The sequence below is a fragment of the Xenopus laevis genome, chromosome 2L (assembly GCF_017654675.1).
Source record: "Xenopus laevis strain J_2021 chromosome 2L, Xenopus_laevis_v10.1, whole genome shotgun sequence".
Taxonomy (NCBI): Eukaryota; Metazoa; Chordata; class Amphibia; order Anura; family Pipidae; genus Xenopus; species Xenopus laevis.
Window position 1 is genome coordinate 109,668,411 of NC_054373.1, and position 19,583 is coordinate 109,687,993.

Genomic DNA, 19,583 nt, shown 5'->3' on the forward strand with positions numbered 1-19,583 from the left:
TGATTACATAAAAGTGCTTTTGCTCTTTCTCACGTATCTGTCACACTGAATATTCTTGTTTTCTATACCTCATTTGTTCTATGTGTAGCATCGATTTGGTCAATAATAGTCTTCCAGTTTTTCAATGCAACAGGTTGAAATATTGAATTAACAATTAGGGGCAAATTTATCAGAATGGGAGATTAGAGTTCATCACAGAAAACCTAACCTACTATATATTCATGCCTATGGAATTTTTAGAGGCTTATTTATCAATGGGCAAAAGTTATTCATGATCATTTGATAAATACATTTCTAAAAATCCCATAGGAACAAATAGAAAGTAGGTACATTTTTCAATACACCTTTTTAATCATATACACCATTTTAATACACCATTTTAATCATACATATAATTTTAATGATGCTGATCAGGAAGGATAATGGGAATACTTTATTTTTTTAGCAACAGGAATAAATGAACCTTACACTGAAGATGACTCAGACATTACAGAAAATCCAGAAACTGGCAATGGTGATTTTTGCCTTCTTTTTTATCTTATGTTTAGTTTATAGAAAATAATGAGTTCATTTTAACAGTATAACCTAATATTTAGCTTGATTCACTTGACTCTAGCTTGATATCTATGAGAAAACTTGATCCTCTGTTTTCTACCCCACATTTGCAACTGCACTGACATGCATGCCATTGGTCGGTCAGTAAACACATGACAATTTTGGCATGAAAATGTGCCCGAAACCTGCACAACTGCCTCCTACTTGAATGAAAAACAATGGCATTTTAAGTCTGAAAAAATGTATATGTTTCAGTTCAAGTGCATGGGAGAAGTTAGTGCAAAATTCAGGCACTTCTATACCAGGTAAAACCACCAGTGGAAATGACAGCTAAAATGTTGTCATCAACCTTGGACTAAGCTGTATTACTTTCCTTAGCTCTGGCAAAGCCAACAAGAAGTCACTTAGAAATGACAATTTTAAATAAACACCCATAATAAAGTGTCTACAGCATAATATAAATGTCAATATAAGTTTTTTAAAATATATTCATATATGTTCTGATTTTACAATACAATCTGCAAAGTAGGAACAATTTATGTGTACGTTTTAGGTCTGCCTTTGGTACAATCAACAATTTTTCCTACTGCATATGTAACAATGAAGAAAACTCCTGCCCCTGAGGATCCAACCAGTTTAACACCGGGTAATTTTTGGCTTGCTGATCATAAACTCGTACATATGTGATCACCCTCCATTTACTTTTATGTGTAAACATAAAAGAGCTTTTGTCATTCATTATTTCTGCTTTAAGGATGAAATGTCACCCTTGTGTCATACTTCACCTTTAATTTTTTTTTTAATTGTTTAAAATTAAATAAAGATTTATTTTACCCAGTCCCAGTTCCTGCAATGTGAATATTATATTTACCCCATTTCCATTTTTTTGTAGAGGTAGACTAGTGTAAACAATGCATACTGAGTACATCATTTAATTTGACTTTTTGGAAATGTGTTCAACAAGGGCTGCAAAGGAGGCTGTTATCTGGCATAGCCCAGTCTGATATAGTCTGTTTTATGAGGAAGATCAGTGGCACTCCTGAGAATTTTTAGTGTAATTATTCCTATGTTTAAATACAAGAAGGAAATGACCCATAAGGTCAGTTCAGGTCCTAGAATTTTACTTCATGTAATATCAGCAAGTTGCATTTTCAAAAGACATGTTTAAAATAAAAAGATAAAATATTTTTTAATAAAAATGAAGACCAACCTTACTTTGTCTCCATATATTACTTGCTATGTAATAATCCTTTGGCTAGAGTACATTGTAAAGAAAAAAAGTTACTTCTACAAAAATTTTGTGACCATTATGGAAACTAATCTGAGAATTGCCCATTACCACTAACTGAGTGAGTTCACAGAGCATGGCATGTACAAAGAACATGAGTTCATGCCTGATACCAGGCTCACATAATCTTCTTAAGCAAATCCAGTAACATAAAGGGGGTTATTTATCAAAGTCCAAATTTATCTCAATATTTTCTTCTACACACTCTGATCAAATTCGCTTGGGTTTTTATATATTATTAAATTTTCACGAAAATTAGCTTTTCGGGAAAAAAAATGATTTTTCATGTTTTTTTTATTTTTCATCCAATTTTTACATTTTTTTCATGTTTTTCACCCGAAAACTCAGATATTTACCCGAAAACTCCTAAAACTTCGGGGTATTGCACGATACCCAACGCATATCAAAAATTATTGGGACTTCTCCCATTGAATTATATGCAACCTCGACAGGTCTGAGATGCCGGATTTTCTGATTCAGACTTTTCCATCCTCTGGGTTTAATAAAGTCCAAAAAATTTGTGATTATTTTTTAAAAGTCAGATTTAAAAAAAAAAATCATGAATTTTTTGTGATTTTTGCATTCAGAGTTTAGTAAATAACCCCCAAAATGTCTTGCTACCATCCTGTCTGTAATCCATTTCATTTACCCAAGATGAAGTCTAGATTACCCTAGACATCATCATGTATTCAAATAACGGAAAATTAAATACAAAATCGTCTATGTGTACAGTGTTAGCTTATTGCATTTACTGATTCAGTGATGCATTCTTCACCAGAGATTTTCCCAGCATCCCCAGACGATAGACAAGTGAGACCTTATACACCTTTTGAACAGCTGAGGACTACAATGGGTAAAGGCACTTTCTGCAACACCCTCTATACATTAGTATAGTAGAAAGCTGTATAAAAACAAAATCAGCACTTTAAAAGTAAAAAAACAATTGAAATATAGAACTTAAACACTGTTTCTCTTAATGGGAAAATTTATTAGCTCTATTTAGTATATATTATAGACATGTTTCTTCTGGAGATTACTCTTCCAGCACAATATATTAATGTATGCACTATAATTGCTTCTGCAAAGATTTATTTTTATGGAGGAATGAATTTCTAACTTTGCTATTTAAAAAGGAGGGACCAGTAAGAAAAGTTAGGTCTACAATTATGCAAATATATTGTTCTGGGCCCTTTTTAAAATTTTGACTGTTGTAGGACCTAGAAGACTTAGCTAGTCAGGAGGAACTAAGATTTGAGGAAACATTTTTACTGCCCTGTAATTATGTGCCTCACAAATGTCATGAGAACATGTGTACCGGGCCACTAATGTTGAGAAAAACAATGCATGTAGTGCCATACTGAAAAATAGGCCTACTAGCCTTCTCTGTTCTTGAAATGTACCACAATAGTCAAGAAAATATTAATTTATAGGGTTTATCAGTTAAGCATGTACTGTATATTGTAATATATAATAATTGCATGTGCTCATATTAACAAACAGTTAAAAAGAGAAGCTAAAAGAAAAGTAACTGTTCTTTCTGAAGTTGATTTGACCAGATGTGCTTTAGGGATGTAGCGAACTGCCGATTTGGTGTTCGCGAACACCGGCAAAAAATGCGAATGTTCGCGAACAGTTCGCGAACTTCGAACACCCGCTAAAATCGTTCGAATCGAACGATCGAAGGATTTTAATCGTTCGATCGAACGATTTTCATTCGAATCGAACGATCGAAGCATTCGATCGAATGCTTTTCATTCGATCGAATGCTTACAATCGTTCGAACGAATGGAAATCGTTCGATTTTTAGCGGTCGAAGGAATTCGAATGGTCGAATGGTCGAACGATTTGTATTCGAATCGAACGCGAACTCAAAATGCGAACGTCGCGCGGCGTTCGCGAACATTCGGCGGACGCGAACGGTCGCAGTTCACGCGAACAAGTTCGCCGGCGAACAGTTCGCTACATCCCTAATGTGCTTAAAATGCGACATACTATGGTCTGTATTTGGCCTAGAATGTGCAGCTTAAAGAAACAGAAAATAGAAGTTTGATTTTGTAGGAATGTGCATGGTATGTGCATGTTACCTCATTAAGAATATGCTTGTTTTAGGTCTATCTTTAATCCCATCAACGTCATCTCCTGCTTTGGACCTAGCAATGAAAGTAACACCTGTTCCTGGAGTACAAACAAGTACCAGTCAGGGTAAACCTCGATGCTGCTTATTTTGGAATTGTAGCATGTTTCTTTCCGTCACTTTATTATTCATTACTTACACTTTTGTGCAAGAAAATAACATGTTTCATATATATATATATATATATATATATATATATATATATATATATATATAGATAGATATATATATATATATATATAGATATAGATATATATATATATAGATATATATATATATATATATATATATATATATAGATATAGATATATATATATATATATTCCATTGGCAATGGTTGTAGCTAATGGCTATGGTAAAATTGCAGGTATTCTTAGAGGAATTATATCTTTTTATCTCTTCTGTTCTATTTGTGACACTTGTTTTCATGGTTCATTGGGTCACTTTTCTTGGGCTTCTACAGAAAATATGTTCTTAATTGCTCTACATACAATATACGTATGGAAACAGAGTGGTAATTGAAAAATATTCTACTGTCTAATGATTTTTTATATGTGGTTTGCCTTAGGGTGAAAGAAAAACGAAGTAGAGTCATTAAAAATAAGCTGGGCAATTTTCTTTTATTCAGTCATGTTTGGTGTGCCCAGCTAAATATTAAGAAAATATAGACTGTTTTATTGTGTAAATAATGTTTGCTTATCTCCCACGTCTGACTCAGTGATGAATCTTTTCAGCTGAGAAGTATTCAGAGTCTGCAGATTTACCACAGCAAAGCACTCACGTGCCTGTCAAACAGCAGAGCACAACATTGGGTAAAGGTAGCTTTTGTATTGCTTTGGCTGTCTTTGCAACTTTTTGGTGCATTGTGCATTTTTTAATTTTTGTCCATTCAATGAATGATTTAGCCATTCTTTTCAGATATGGTGAGGCTGATTGATTTAGAATATTTCCAATGCAAAATGGCTTCTACTTTATAAAAATCATCTTCAGTTGAGATGGCCATTCTTTTCAGACAAACTATCTCTTCTGTAATTAGCAGGGATTGATTGACTTTATACAATATATTATCTACTCTATTGACCTCAATTTCTACTTTAGATATTATTATGAAAAGTGCTTTGGTTTTTCATTATGTATTGCTTTCACCTCTTTGCGCATACCTTCCTCGAGTTTGGCCCAATCTAAGCACCCTATTTAGCATCCTTAATATACTAGTTTATATATTTGTTTCCCATGATATGGTCCATACATTGTTTTGCCTTAAGCTTGCAGCACTGGGACTGATTTGTATCTATATTTGTATCTGCCTGTTTAAAGTACAAAAAAGTCACACTTTGTCACTTTGGCAACTTTATGACACATGCTGATCACTGAATTACATCATACTAAAAGTTATCAAAGAAAGACAGATTATTCAATAGGATCTAAAAGTTTGGCAAAATTGCCTCCCAATAGGTACCCAAATCTACACTGTCCTTTAATTTTTTAATGGCTATGTGCACCAGAATTAACTTTTGTTTATACTTTCTAAAGCAGTGTGTGCAGAGAAGTGGGTGGGTCAGAATAAGTACAAAATTATGTATTTGTCCTCAGAATTCTTTGTGAGCACTACAATTTGTTGTGTGCACAGGAAACAAAAATCGCCATATTGCTGATTGCTTCCCAATAAGTTTTTAGCTCTATCATGGACACACGGTAGTTTTCATTTAAATTTAAATGAAGAATGGCAAATCATAAAAATAAATTGGGCAAATCAAATATAATGGCCTAGATGTCATTTAAAGCTTTCGATGCCAGGACAGCTTGTCATTTTTGCCCCATTTGTTTTTTTTTTTTTGCTCATTTTGTAACAGTAGTATTTCCTTCTGGTACATATTCAATTAAACTTAGTTCTTTGCTTGGAAAATTTGTCTTTCTTAAAGGGGACATAAAGTAATTTCTTAAATGTCTGTTCAAAATTTTGTACCTGTTTTTAGATACATTCAATAATTTCTGCAGCTTTCACTTCTATCCATTAATAGCCATTTCCCTTGAATTTCATTCCGTCAGCTGTCCTACTCTTCCCTGGTGAGTAGAAGCTGCAGAGATTCTTGAAGTATGTTCATATACAGTATGACTACCCTTGACCCCTATCTAACAGTTAGGGCAGTGGCCGATGGGAGATTTGTCACCCACTATTATTTATGCGTGACTGTGGGTGACAAATCTCCTGAAAATGTGTCTCCGTTGGAAATAACAGGCAGTACAACCAACATATCACAAAGTAGCCAGAATTTGCCTCCGGGAGACTTTGTTAGTTGGTTAGATATGTTGGTTTTACGGCTGGCGATTTCAGTTATTTTCAATGGATATGCATTTTTCGGGAGATTTTTTCCTTCACAGTAGTGCATAAATAATCACAGGACACAAATCTCACCACTGCCCATAAGGAGGAGGGGTAGCCCATAAATCACTAGCGAGCAGGACAGCCAGTAGCTGCTGAATTTAAAAGGGGATTGAGATAAAGGGAGAGAAGGGAACACCGCAGAAACGGTAGCGTGTATCTCAAAACCGGAACAAAATTATGAAGCTAATGACTAATTGATTGCTATGGATTACTGCCCAGTGTTCATAAATGAGCCTTATTGACCCTTGGAATTGATGCCTGCCATAGGCTGTAGTTCCAGGGACCTGTGCATAATGCACTGCTGCAGTGGTTAAATGTCATTTATTCATTCTTTAATTATATGCATGAATATACATTTATAATTGCTTATTAGCATTTTTGTTATTCTAAATAAAACAATAAATACACTAACAACACAAATAAATAGAAAGATTTATTATGTCTATTTAAAATTTCATGCATCAACACATCATCATCATCATAATTTTTTTTTCATTGTTAAAACATAGTTTACTATTATGCCTCTCAATTCCTCTAAGCTTATTAAACATAAAGGGCAAGTGTTGGTCCATATACTACAGAGAAGAAAATAAGGGAGTGAAGGTAGTTTGATGAGTGTTACATTTCCTATTTGACACATTGATGGCTTTTTTAGCAGAGATTGTTCCAGAATCTACAGAAGTTCCACAAGTGAGCACTGACAAACTTCACACACATTTTAAGACCACAGAGGGTAAATAAAATAGTTTACGCCTTTTTTTCTTCTTGCCATATCCATCTTCTCTCAGCCTGCCATCTTAAATCAGTACAATACTTGTGTTTTTATTAAGGCTTAGCTTATTGTAACTTTCTTTTGTGAAACATGAGTATTCACAAGCAGCAAGGGTGCTCCAAGAGACTATTGTATGAATATCTTAGAGACATAATTGTAGTTCCAATGAGGTGCCAGTTTTGGGTCACATCAAAACATGGATTAGGAATTATATAGTTTTACCAAAGAAGGACCTAAATTCTGCTGAGAGTTTTCAGTTAAAAATATCAAATTTAAAACACTATTTCTTTATCCTAAGGCATTGGTAATCTTCCTCTGCTAGTGTAGCTATATAACAGTTTTTGCTTGATGCTAATTGCTTATACATCCTACTCTATTTCCCTTATTGATTTAACAGAGCACAATTTAATATGCATCACCACAGGAATAAAACCACTCATATATCATCTGTTACCCAAATTTGTCTTTAGCTGCCAGAGAGAAGCAGTCTGTATATATTCCGGCTACAATATCCAGCTGGGAAAATCAACAAACCCCCCATGGTAAATCCCATATTTTTTTACAGTCTATATATAAAATATATATATATATATATATATATATATATATATATATATAAATCAGCAACGGATATGCTCATTACATTTCTATTGGACTTTATATTTAAGAATGTATTTACTACATCTTTTTATTTTAGAATCTTCAGTCCAAACAGACATTTACAGTAGCCCGCCCTTTCAAACCATAGAAAGCCCAACTGTTGGTAATGTTAATTCTTTTTTGATGGAAAACTGCTTTTTTCCATTTGTCATTGTAAGAACATAGCATGACAAGTCATTTGCACCATTTTCTCCAGCAACTGCTGCATTCTACCTATACAGCATTGTTCTTTCTGTAATAACAATTATTTTAAAAAAATCCATTCTTAAAATTATACATTCAGTTGTCTCTTTTGCCTCTTGTTCTTGAAGTTCTTGAATGCAACAGATAGCCTTGGACACCATCACCAACACTGCTTCTCTCCGGAATGAGATTGCCACTTGCTTTAGCCCATTGAACAGTTGAAAACATTGGGGGTTGATGTTCTTATCAGTCTGTTGTACCAGTTTTCTTGTTTCCGAGTTTCTGGGAAAGGAAGGGGCTTTCCTTAAATTAAATTGGTTGATGTTTGATAAGAATTTAAAGTATATCCCTATTTTTGCAACAGGGATGCAATAAAACAGAGATTAGATGCTGCACTTTTCTCGTTTAATTTAATCTAGACTTAGATTCTAAATGTTGTCTGTGGACAGAATTTTATAGGGAACAATACCCATATTTGATATATTGCTATGTTATGGCAATATCCCTCATGTGTAATAAAAGGCACTACATTTGCCCAGGTGAAAGTAAGATATAACAACCAATAAGATATTTGCTTTCAAACAGGTGACCAGTAAATGCTACCTGCTGATTGGGTGTTATGGGTTACAATATATCATCTAAAGGGTTTTTTTCTCTTTTAGAATAAGGGTAAAAATACAAAAGGGATTTCTACATAATTATTTTTTATAATTTTGCTTTTATAAATCTCCCCTCAATGATTTCATTAAAAAGTCTGGGATTATTGCAAGCTTTAGCATGTTCATGTTTTCTTCTTTTTTTTTTCTTAAAAATTTATCAAATTAAAACTTCTGTCAATAATCTTGGGATTTTTCTTTCAGAATTGGTTAAAAGTCTACCAGTACCTACCAAATCCCATCATATTGCTAAAACTGAAGTGCCTGTAGTCCTATATGGTACATTACTGTTTATATGAATGTCCTTTATACTGCATTTTACATTTTATCTATAAACAGATTCTTCTGTAACGTTACATTTGGAGGGGTGGGTCTAAATAAGAGAAGTATTTTCTGTGACAGCCAAAGAATACTATTTTGCACTAAATGTGGAATAAAATGAGTTGCAATTTTAGGAATTTGTTAATTAAAATACCACTGAATTTCATTATATTTGCCTTAGGCCTTAAGAAATTGTTGGAAACTCTGCTTACAATGGAATGTAATATTTGGTTCCTTTATAGAGTGGCAATGTTTTATTTTTCTCAAGGATTCTGCGCTGAGAAGAGCTTAGCTTGTTAATGTCATCTCTCAATATTTCAACATCTCAATATGTCACCTGTATAAATCTTATCACAATTTATCATAATTTCATTCAACCCCTTGTGAACAATTGCTGATATTTTTGTACATTCAGTACAAAGAAATATTTGTTTACAGAGCACCATGGTAATAACCGAGGTATTACCCAAGTAAATTCTAGCCTTTATTGATTTTCCTTTTAAGACTGTAGCAAATATCTGGTTTACACACCCTTCATATGTATATGTTTTACAGCGTACTATAATGCAAAGAGTGGAAAGCTGCAATATATTGGACACAGTGTGTTGATTCTTGATTTCTGTTTTATTTGACAATATGGTGGGAGAAGCTTAAATATACATGGTTTCTGTTAATTTAATTTACTCTCCAGACATATATATTTCACTTTATGAAAATCTCTGCTGTGGTGTTTTGTCGTTGCAAAATGCTACCTAACTTCCATCCCCACTATTAATAGGAGGTCAACATCTGAGACTGGTTTGCCTCTGCTGAGTTTTACCAAATATTCAGCTTTTTTACAGATGGAATTCCTGCTGTTCCTGCATATCCAACATTCTATTCTCTTATAATTGCTTTTTCCTGCAATGTAGTTCTACCTTGTTAATGAGTTTTAAATAGGCTAAGGGAAAATTATACTATTTCTTTCAGAAATACCTTACCTACAAACCTCCAAACCTAGCCTTAGTACTGAAGCACCACAGATGGAAGCTGGTAAAAGTAATAATTGTTAGAAATTAAAGACTCCTCTTTCAGTTTTACTGTTAACATCCCTGACTTTGATTTTTTTTTAATTTACCCCAGACAGCACACAGTCAGTTTCTAAGACAATTACAACTGAAGCAACTCATACCTTTGAGCAGGAAAGAGTTGTAGGTAATGTAAAGCTGTTTCTATCATATTTTTATATTTCTAGTGCCCCCCCTGGAATTTGATTTAGAAACCATTGTCTGCTCCTTCTATATATGTGATCTTCCATTAAATTCTATCTCATACCAGATAGAACCACCAATGTGTGGGCTGCATAAGTAGCTGGAATAGTTGTTACAGCTCCACCAACTAGTGGGACACTAGATTCCCAGATCCACTTGCACCCAGTGTTTAGTGTCAGCCAGGAGAGGTCTGGATATTCATGCAATCTGCTACCCTTCATGACTACAGTAAAGCTGCTACAATACTAAAGTCTTTGGGACTAAAAGTCTACAATGGAAGCACAGAAGTTAGACAATATTGTACCGGATTTTCATTTTACACTATCCCATGTCTATGATCTAATTTTGTCAGGGATTAAATCTATATATAAGAATTACAAAATAGTCATTATAAGCATTTATTTACAGCAACCACTGAAGAGCAATATGTTCAAGACCTTGAAACTGTATCAAAGACAGAAACAGAGCCCACAACTGGTAATGTGCTGAGAATGTACTGCATGAACATGCTTAATGTGTTGTTAATTAGAAATATGGTGGACTAGGGGTAAAGTCTATTAAACTACTTCTGATGGATATTTTTTAAGGATGCATTTGACTTGGATTGAATTGGATGTTTATTGTGAATTGTGTTTTGTTGAATTGTAAAAACACTTGCATTCAACCTGGGATTCCTTTGTGTGTTAGGACTACACACACAACTGACTTAATAAATTAAACAGAATTTTCAAATCCACAAATGCATCTGCATTACTAATTATGCAATTTGCACAGTGCTGTCTCCCCTCCCACCCCTTAACTTTTGTGTAATTTCCAATGTGGGTCTTTGGTCCACACCTGGCCCCAAATGCTTTCAAAATAAGTAATAAGGGGGGCAGTTTTAGCCCCTTAGTGCTTTTGCTTGCTTGTGTAAATGACACCTATAGAGTTATGCAACATTTTGTGCTGTGCACATTGCACATGCATTTTGTGTGTATTGTGTCTCAATGGATGCACTTCTGCACCTGTTAACACAGACCTTGTAATTGTAATAATTGCAATATTTGTTTCCTATTTTTGTGATGGTGCATCCTTTTGTATTTTGTCATTGCCTTGCTGATCCCCTGAAATGCAATAATTTCACATTGAGTTGCCTTTACCTAGCATTGATTGAAGTCAGTGGAGATGGTGACATTTGAATAGAAAAAAATATTTATTTTACTGCAATATTAATATTAAAGACACTGTCAGTGCCATTGAATGTGTTAATACAATAACAATACTTAATGGTCCATTTCAAGGACCCAGGACTACTACTTTTTAAAGTTTAGATATCAAAAAAATAGCAGTTACAAGCAGCAAAGGAGCCCCTTTATACTAAATACATAGCAAATGACCCGATTCCAACATTTCTTTCCCTATGTGTAGCAAATATATTAAAAATGATTAATCTGTTTTAATTGAATGCCTAAAATTAACAGCCAACAAAATAAAATTCATCAACCCTTACTGACACTTCCAAAGCTAGATGTAGGAAATTCCAAATGTGGTATTGTTGTGAAAAATCATGTAAAAGTAGCTATGCTTTTAATTTTACAGCTACTTTACAGTGACAAGTTTAATTGGCCCCCACAATTTGGTGATTTTTGCTTACCGAGGTTAAAAAAATGCTTCAGATTGTTGGGCAGTATAGAATGCATATTGATTTATCAAGGTGTATCTTTCTTTTGTATCCTGCATTAAAGGGGTGGTTCACCTTTACATTAACTTTTAGTAGGTTACAGAATAGCCAATTCAAAGCAACTTTTCAATTGGTTTTCGTTATTTATTTTTTATTGTTATTTCATTCTTTGCCATTTTCTTCTGACTCTTAGGTGGTTATTTATTAAGGTTCAAGTTTTTCATTTCTCACAAAATTTGAGTTTTCAACCTAATTTTTTTGGTCAAAAAACAAATTTTCGGGTTAAAAAAAGAACTAAACAAAATTTTTTCATGATTTATCATGCCCCCACCCTGGAATAGCTCTAATCTGAAAATACACCATCTAAAACCCATCAAGGCCATGTAGGAGTCAATGGCCGAGGTCCCTTGAACCATTTGAAGATGTTAATAGCCTTTATTCTGTTCAAGTTTTTTTGGAGGGTATCACTAAAAACTCGAAAAATTCAAGCAATTACATTTTTTTTCGCCGAAAACTTGATTTTTGGTTTGTTAACCCCGAACTCGCAGAATCAAGTTTTTCCCTTTTGCGTTTATTCTTAAATTAGAAACTATTTGAGTTGTGAGTTCCTTCGAGTTCATTCAAGGTATAAAACACTCAACCTTTGATAAATAACTCACGTAGCTTTTTAAAGGCTACAAATGTATTTTTATTGCTACTTATTATTATTCATCTCTCTATTCAGGCCTCTCCTATTCATATTCTAGTCTCTTATTCAAATCAATGCATTGCTACTAGAGTAATATAGACTCCAGCAACCAGATTGCGGAAATTGCAAAATAGAGAGCTACTGAATAAAAAACCAAATAACCGAAAAACGACAAATAATAAAAAATTAAATCCAACTACAAATTTTCTCAGAATATACTTCTCCACATCATACTAAAAGTTGATTTAAAGGTGAACAACTCCTTTAAAGTATTAATGTGTTTTCTGACATGTGATGTAGAAGATAATTGTAGTTTAAGCTAGTTCAAAGCCAGATTCAGCCTGCCTGTATTTTTTTGCACAGACAATTGGTTTTGCTTTACATATTCCTTCTAGTTCCCCTTAACTGAAACCTTTATACCATTCAGTTTTTAAGGAATCTCAAACAGTCAGTGCTGTAGAAGAAGCCAGAACAACTGAGGGTAATTAAAACTAACATTTATTTTCCTTTTCTAATTATCATACACAATGTATTTTTCTATCTAGGTACTTGTATTACACATTTTCATATGCTATGCAGTGCTTACTATAGAAGGAAGCAATGTTGCTTTGTGTTATTTCAAGGGCAGGATTCATGTGGTTTGATTTTAATTTCACAATCCGCTCTTACATTTTTCTTTTAGTCCAAACGGAAACAATAAAAATATCTTCTTCTCCTTCCGCACCCAAAGAAACTCTGGCAACAGAAAACCCCCTCCCAAAACTTGGTAATAACTGATTCCTTTAACATACAGTTTGATCAGTCAGTGCCATTGGAAGTAGCACTTGTCTTAGGAACAAATACATCACTGATTACAGAGTGAAGGTACAGATTTAACAATATCATTCTGTTCCATGCAGATCCTAAAGAAACCCATCAAGTATCCATTAAGCTTATCAGTGTCCATTTAATTGATGATCCTCTTGGTAAAGATTATTTTTACTCAGCTTAAGCATCTTCAGTGTTTGCCCACAACTAAACTCACATAATATGTTTTCATTTAACCCAAAGCTTGCTTAATTTATGTTCTCTCATCTTTTATATTTTTGTAAGTTTTTATTGGTACAGCTAACCTCTGATGCATGAACTATGCATCAAGCACATGGACTGTATTTTTTATTCTGCTTGTAATGTCACATGTAGCTTTACACCATGTTTGACATCATGCTTGCATATTTTCCATTGTTGCTTGAAAAAACGTTGAATGAGCTTGGTTCACCGTATAAAATAGTACTATGACCCTTTATTCATGTATAAGATAATAAGAAATGATCCATTGTAGTTCATACATTTAAGAAATATTCCAATATGTAATTTACAATGTAGTACAGTGTATTCTTTTATTCAAGAAATCTTCATTAAAAATTTAACTCACTGAAGCACTTTTGAAAAGGTTTCATCCCCTTCCATATGAATGCATGTTGTGATTCTTCTGAGGCAACTAAAAACAAAATCCATTTTCAATATAACTTAAGGGGCAAATGAAGCGGAATTAAACTTCCACTGCACTTTTTTGCAGAATAGCAAAATATAATAATAAGGGTACTAGAGAATTCAATTGTAGTCATAACAATGCCTCTGCAGAATCAGCTAGTAAGATAGGACGCGTGTGTGTGTGCATCATCTATGTTCTATGTATTATGCTAACAGGCATTAGCAGTCTGTTAGTTGACATTGCATGGGTACTCCATTGATTTGTAAAAGTTGAGCCAACATGTTCTGCTACCAGAAGCATGATATCAAAATACTAACAGGACTAGCCTGGTGTGAGGAAATTACACATTCAAAAGAAATGTTGTTTTTTCTGTGCCAGATACAACTGAAAAAAGTATTTCTCCTAAACCCAGAGCCACAACTGAAAGTCCTTCTTCAACTGCCGGTAAATACAGTATGTGCTTTCTCTTCATAGAACTCTCCTCCCAAAAAATAAAAACTTACACTCACTTCTGTTGTATTTTGAACAGTTCCTTTGCCAAAGAAAAAGATGCTTATAAACCTAATTAGATTGCATCTATTTGATTATCCTGAAACCACAAGTAGTAAAGTTGGAACCACAAAACTATGCCTAGATCTATTTTATGCTGCTAAACATGGTGAAAATGTATAGCCGGTGTTCTACAAGCTGAGTAGTTATGCACACCTCAAATATTCTTGCATACTGTCCTGTATTTTCATCTAATAAATATTTCAACAAATCCCTTTCTGGGTACATTTCAATGAGCTAAAGATCCAAATAAATGTGTTCACAGCTTCATACATCACAGCTTTTTTCCTTCCCAATAAGTGCAATAAGTACACTTTACAGGTGCCTTTTCTATCCATTTTGCCTTATCTGCTTTTAGCTTTATTTACTCGTCAAATGAAAGACACCTTTCCCTTTAACAGATGTTAATGTTACAAACACACAGAAAAGAGAATGATCAATGAGCATTTCCTGGTCCCATAAGCTTTAAGTAACTCCTAATTAATTACCTCTGGTCACATTTTTCACAGACACAGAAAATACTTTTCTACCTGGTTGCAATATCTTGGGGGGAGTACCTTCTGACAATACATTGGTCCATGTAGTTGAAGCACCCCAAATATAACTCCATTTAATGGTGTTCTTATGCCTTTAAACATAATTGTATGTCTTGGAGATCTCTCTCCACTTTAAAAAGCTAAGGCATTGGAAAATCAGCTTATAGCCCAATGTACCAGTCAGAAAACACCTTTCTCTAGATAATGCAGCCAAGCAGGGAAACATTAGCCTATGAAAACATAAACAGAAGTAACTAGTTACTAGTAAAACATGGGAGGAAATGCATATTCATGAATGTTTTTCTGAATATTAATTTAATGCTATTAAATTCATTTATTTTGTACATTGTCAGCAGTTTTGTTTAACTTCCAGGTATGCAGAAATATACAGACATTGTAGAGTGGGTGGTGACATCATTGTTTAGCTTTCAATTAAACTGGGAAGTAGTGGGTACATGGACATCCAAGTGTGATTGACTCTGTAAAGCTGGATGAACAACATAAAAAATGGTTGAGCAAGAACTACATGCTTTCAATGTAACTATACTAAGGTGAACATTTTTTTTGTCCCTTTAGACAAAATGTCAGCAGTGATTCTAGGTTATAGCGTAAAACCCTAATTTTACATTTTCCATGGGAAATTGTAAAATTGGAGTACGTAAAATCTTGGTTTTTCTGTAAAAACTTTGTAATTTGAAAAAGAAAAATTAAAATGCGGGAAAAGTCCCATTTACAACGGAAAATGGGTTTTTGAGGAAAATGGGGCAAAATGATGATGTAAAATGCGGGAAAACATAAAACAGGGTGCATAAAATCATGGTTTGTATTTATAAAGCTCTTAGCAAGAATAAATGCTCTCTACCCTATAACTGGATTCAGGTATCTACTTTTATTACCACTTTACCCTGCTTTTAAACACCATGCGCTTCTTTCTGGAATGGCAACCACAATCAGCAACTGCATAAATGTATTACTAAAATATGATTAAATTTTTCTACAGCAATAATCATGGATTAATACTTTAGTTTGATGTGTCATTCATGTCTGCTTTGTTCTCCATCACAGCTCCAAAACCAACAGAAAGGGTACCTATTAATGATATTCCAACAGAAAGGGTACCTACTAATGATATTAGTCCTCAGTTATATGGAGAGCCGGAGGTATCGCTGGGTAATTTCATATTTTCATATATATTTCTTACTTTCTACAGAGTATGATAAAGTGAAGAGTGTAGGTGCTGTTAACTTCAATATAGAGAATGTGCAGCTCCTATTATGAAGGCAGGGGTAGGATATCTCGAAAAGCTAAGTTTTTTGTGAATTTAAAAAAACACATTCAGTCTCTAAAGCAATAGGTTTGTTTCATGTGTCCAGCAACAATTGCCAGAACCCTATATGCTAAACTTAATAAAACAGAAAATAAATGAAGTAAGGCTGTGGCAGATCATTCACACCTTTCAAAATCCCATCAGGCAAGCTTATTAATGGTCATCTTTCAAAAGTTCTTTGTTTCATTCAGTTTGCAAAGTGCATCAGTAGCATTTGATTGATTATTCTCAAAGGGTAGATGGTTTATATATTATAGATATATACAGTACATGCTTCACATATTGCAGATGAGAGCACTCTAAAACAATTCCCTGAAAAGAAAAAACTGGAACTAAATTAGGAGAAAAGATTTTTCTCCTGAAATTAAATCTTGTCATGACTTTCACAAGATAAACCATTTTCTCGCTGAATTGAATCTGGCCAAATGTATTATAAGAGTTTTGAGAAATGGCGTAACTACATAAATGTTATCAACTTTAAAACCAACATAACTTTTTGTGTTTTCCTGTCCATTAGTAAAGTGTTTTCTATTGAATAAATAATATTTTCTGGATATGCTGGCAAAAAACATTTTCTTGGCACATTTTCTAGAAATAAATTTATTATAATTTTTCTGAAAACATGATATAGAGTAAATGCCCCTAATTAAAAAGCAGACCATGTTCAATATGCAATATATAATTAAAGGAAATACAAAAATTCACAATGCTTACACCAGTATACCCTTTGTTTTATAGGGTCTTTTGGAGACTTGTTTTTGTTTGAGAGCTTACATCTCTAAAAATGTCTACTTTGGCAGTATTTTTCAAAGTCTTCATAATGAGACCTGCTCTTAAAACTAGTTAACAGGGAAGAGAAGAGTTAATGCAGCACTTCTATAAAGTGTCAAATATACAATGTAAGCCAGATGCTGAATGAATGCACAGTTCTCTTTGCAAATATGATTGCCTAACTACAAAAGGATATCTAACAAGCAACTATTGAAAGTGAAATTAATCTTCTTCTCAATAGGACTGGATCATGTATGCCTTTTTTTCTGAGAGTTCTGAGAGCATCTCGTTTATTTGGCAACACTTTTCCCTCACATTTCCAGGGGAATTGCAGTGCCTTGCATACTTTATCAAACTATGGATTTTTATCTTCACCTCATCCTCTTCACCCTTTTTTTTTATAAAAAGCCATAATTTTTCTTGTTCTTTAGTGGACAAAGAATGATTCATGAACGAAATGAAAAGCCTAAGATAAATGGTGATCAACACCCTTTCTGCCACCTCTGGTGGTGTTAGACACCGGGGGGCACATTTACTTAGCTCGAGTGAAGGAATAAAAGAATTTTGAATGTTTTTTTTGGCTACTTCGACCATCGAATTGGCTTCTTCGACCTTCGACTATTCGACCATTCGATAGTCGAAGTACTGTCTCTTTAAAAAAAACTTCGACCAAGTACTTCACCAACTAAAACCTACCGAACATCAATGTTAGGCTATGGGGAAGGTTCCCATAGGCTTCCTAACGATTTTCTGATCGAAGGAAATCGTTCGATCGATGGATTAAAATCTTTTGAATCGTTCGATTTGAAGGATTTAATCGTTCTTTTTTCCTTCGATCGTTCGATCGTAGGAAATTCGATAAATTATTCGACTTAGATATTCGAAGTCGAAGGATTTTACTTCGACGGTCGAATATCGAGGGTTAATTAACCCTCGATATTCGACCCTAAGTAAATCTGTCCCCACATGTGGTGCTCACCTGCTCATGTTGCACGGAATAAACCAGAGTCACTCCATGGTGGAATGGGGGGTCGCTCTGCCTAGTGGAATCCGGAAATGAAGCTATGGGTGACACCACTGGGAATAATAATACCAAACAATGTTGCTGATTAACTTAATAGCTCTTTATCTAAAATTAAAGTCTCACTATCTAACTTTGCCAGATCAAACTGTCTAACTAACTAAAGCAGTGCTGGCCAACTTCTTTGGTACCGAGGGCAACACCGCAAGTTTAGATAGCGCTGGACAGGTGATTGAAGAACTGATGAAGATAGCGGAGCTGCTCTCTGTCAGCTTCACTGCACAATTGGCACTAAGGAAGCAGCAGAGTGGGGCATGTGATATCATATATGATGTCCCAACACATATGTGAGCCAATCTATGCAATTCAGATGCCAGATGGGCTGTAAAGTAATATGTTTAAATTGTGTTTGTGTGCTACACCCAAAAAGACAACACAGACATTGCGTTATATTTATCCATAGGTGCATGGACTGTTCAATGTAGACTGGCAGTTCAACTCTCAACAAAAGAATACATGTAGATCCTTGTTCTCTTGAACCTTCTCCCTCCTCCTCCTGGCTTCCTCTGTCAGGCTTTCCAGCTCTTACAATTTTCTGGTGTCTCTCAGGATGTTTGCAACTTCATGCAGGCCTGAGACTGGTATTCAGTTGGTTGCTAGGCAGCTCAGCTGCTGACTACAAATATGTTTGCTCTCATAAGAAGACAGAGGCTCAATGCCTGCTCCACGCAGAGACCCAGTCCTACCTCCATACATTAGAATTTTTGTAGAGTTCTTCCTCTTCCCACCTAAGCTACGCCAGTGCCTCCCTTCAAAATCTGACCTGCTTTCATTATCTTTTGCTAACAAGCAGAGTAGTGCAGTGGGGTTAACTAGTGACATCTTACAATGCGGAATCTTCTGATCCAAGCAATTGCAAACATGAAACATGTGCAGTCCAGATTGGCTTCAACAGGATATGCTTAGTGTAATCTCTTACAGTAAATCGGAAGTTTCAACAGAATGTGATGGCACCCTTCACACTCCTTTGCTTGTTCTTAACAGGAAAGGAAAATAGAGCAGTTTTTAGCAAACAAATTTTTAGGAGGCCCAGGAAGGGCTCTCTAGAAAGACTACCATTTATCTCAGGCATTACTTCTCCTTTAAGTTTTAGCATTGAGGCCCTGTTTGGGGAAATAATTGAATATAGGCACTTTACCTATTCATAAAACTTCAGCTTCAGTGGAGCTGAAGAACATAATTTTGGCAAAATAAGAAAAAAATTATATTTTACTACTTGTGTAAGTCATTGGAATGCTTTTGTAATAATGTGATTTCAGTAAAATACAACTACTGTACTTAAACATTTTCAT

The 19,583-nt window shown here is 34.5% G+C and overlaps 1 protein-coding gene across 39 annotated transcripts in view; it reads left to right on the forward strand.

Moving 5' to 3' along the window:
- The window catches only part of LOC108707524 (target of Nesh-SH3), a 181,819-nt gene that overhangs the window by 109,671 nt on the left and 52,565 nt on the right, over positions 1 to 19,583 (forward strand). For 10 of the 39 annotated variants that reach the window (XM_041582306.1, XM_041582307.1, XM_041582310.1 and 7 more), the window contains 17 exons: positions 446 to 514; positions 1,109 to 1,201; positions 2,622 to 2,696; positions 3,953 to 4,045; positions 4,712 to 4,795; positions 7,019 to 7,096; positions 7,606 to 7,677; positions 7,833 to 7,898; positions 8,839 to 8,913; positions 9,925 to 9,993; positions 10,078 to 10,149; positions 10,614 to 10,682; positions 12,981 to 13,034; positions 13,236 to 13,319; positions 13,453 to 13,518; positions 14,406 to 14,480; positions 16,178 to 16,282. In XM_041582306.1, coding sequence (XP_041438240.1) covers positions 446 to 514; positions 1,109 to 1,201; positions 2,622 to 2,696; positions 3,953 to 4,045; positions 4,712 to 4,795; positions 7,019 to 7,096; positions 7,606 to 7,677; positions 7,833 to 7,898; positions 8,839 to 8,913; positions 9,925 to 9,993; positions 10,078 to 10,149; positions 10,614 to 10,682; positions 12,981 to 13,034; positions 13,236 to 13,319; positions 13,453 to 13,518; positions 14,406 to 14,480; positions 16,178 to 16,282 — 1,299 coding nt within the window. The remainder of the gene's footprint in view (positions 1 to 445; positions 515 to 1,108; positions 1,202 to 2,621; positions 2,697 to 3,952; positions 4,046 to 4,711; positions 4,796 to 7,018; positions 7,097 to 7,605; positions 7,678 to 7,832; positions 7,899 to 8,838; positions 8,914 to 9,924; positions 9,994 to 10,077; positions 10,150 to 10,613; positions 10,683 to 12,980; positions 13,035 to 13,235; positions 13,320 to 13,452; positions 13,519 to 14,405; positions 14,481 to 16,177; positions 16,283 to 19,583) is intronic. The other 29 variants (XM_041582330.1, XM_041582336.1, XM_041582338.1 and 26 more) reach the window with 23 other exon arrangements.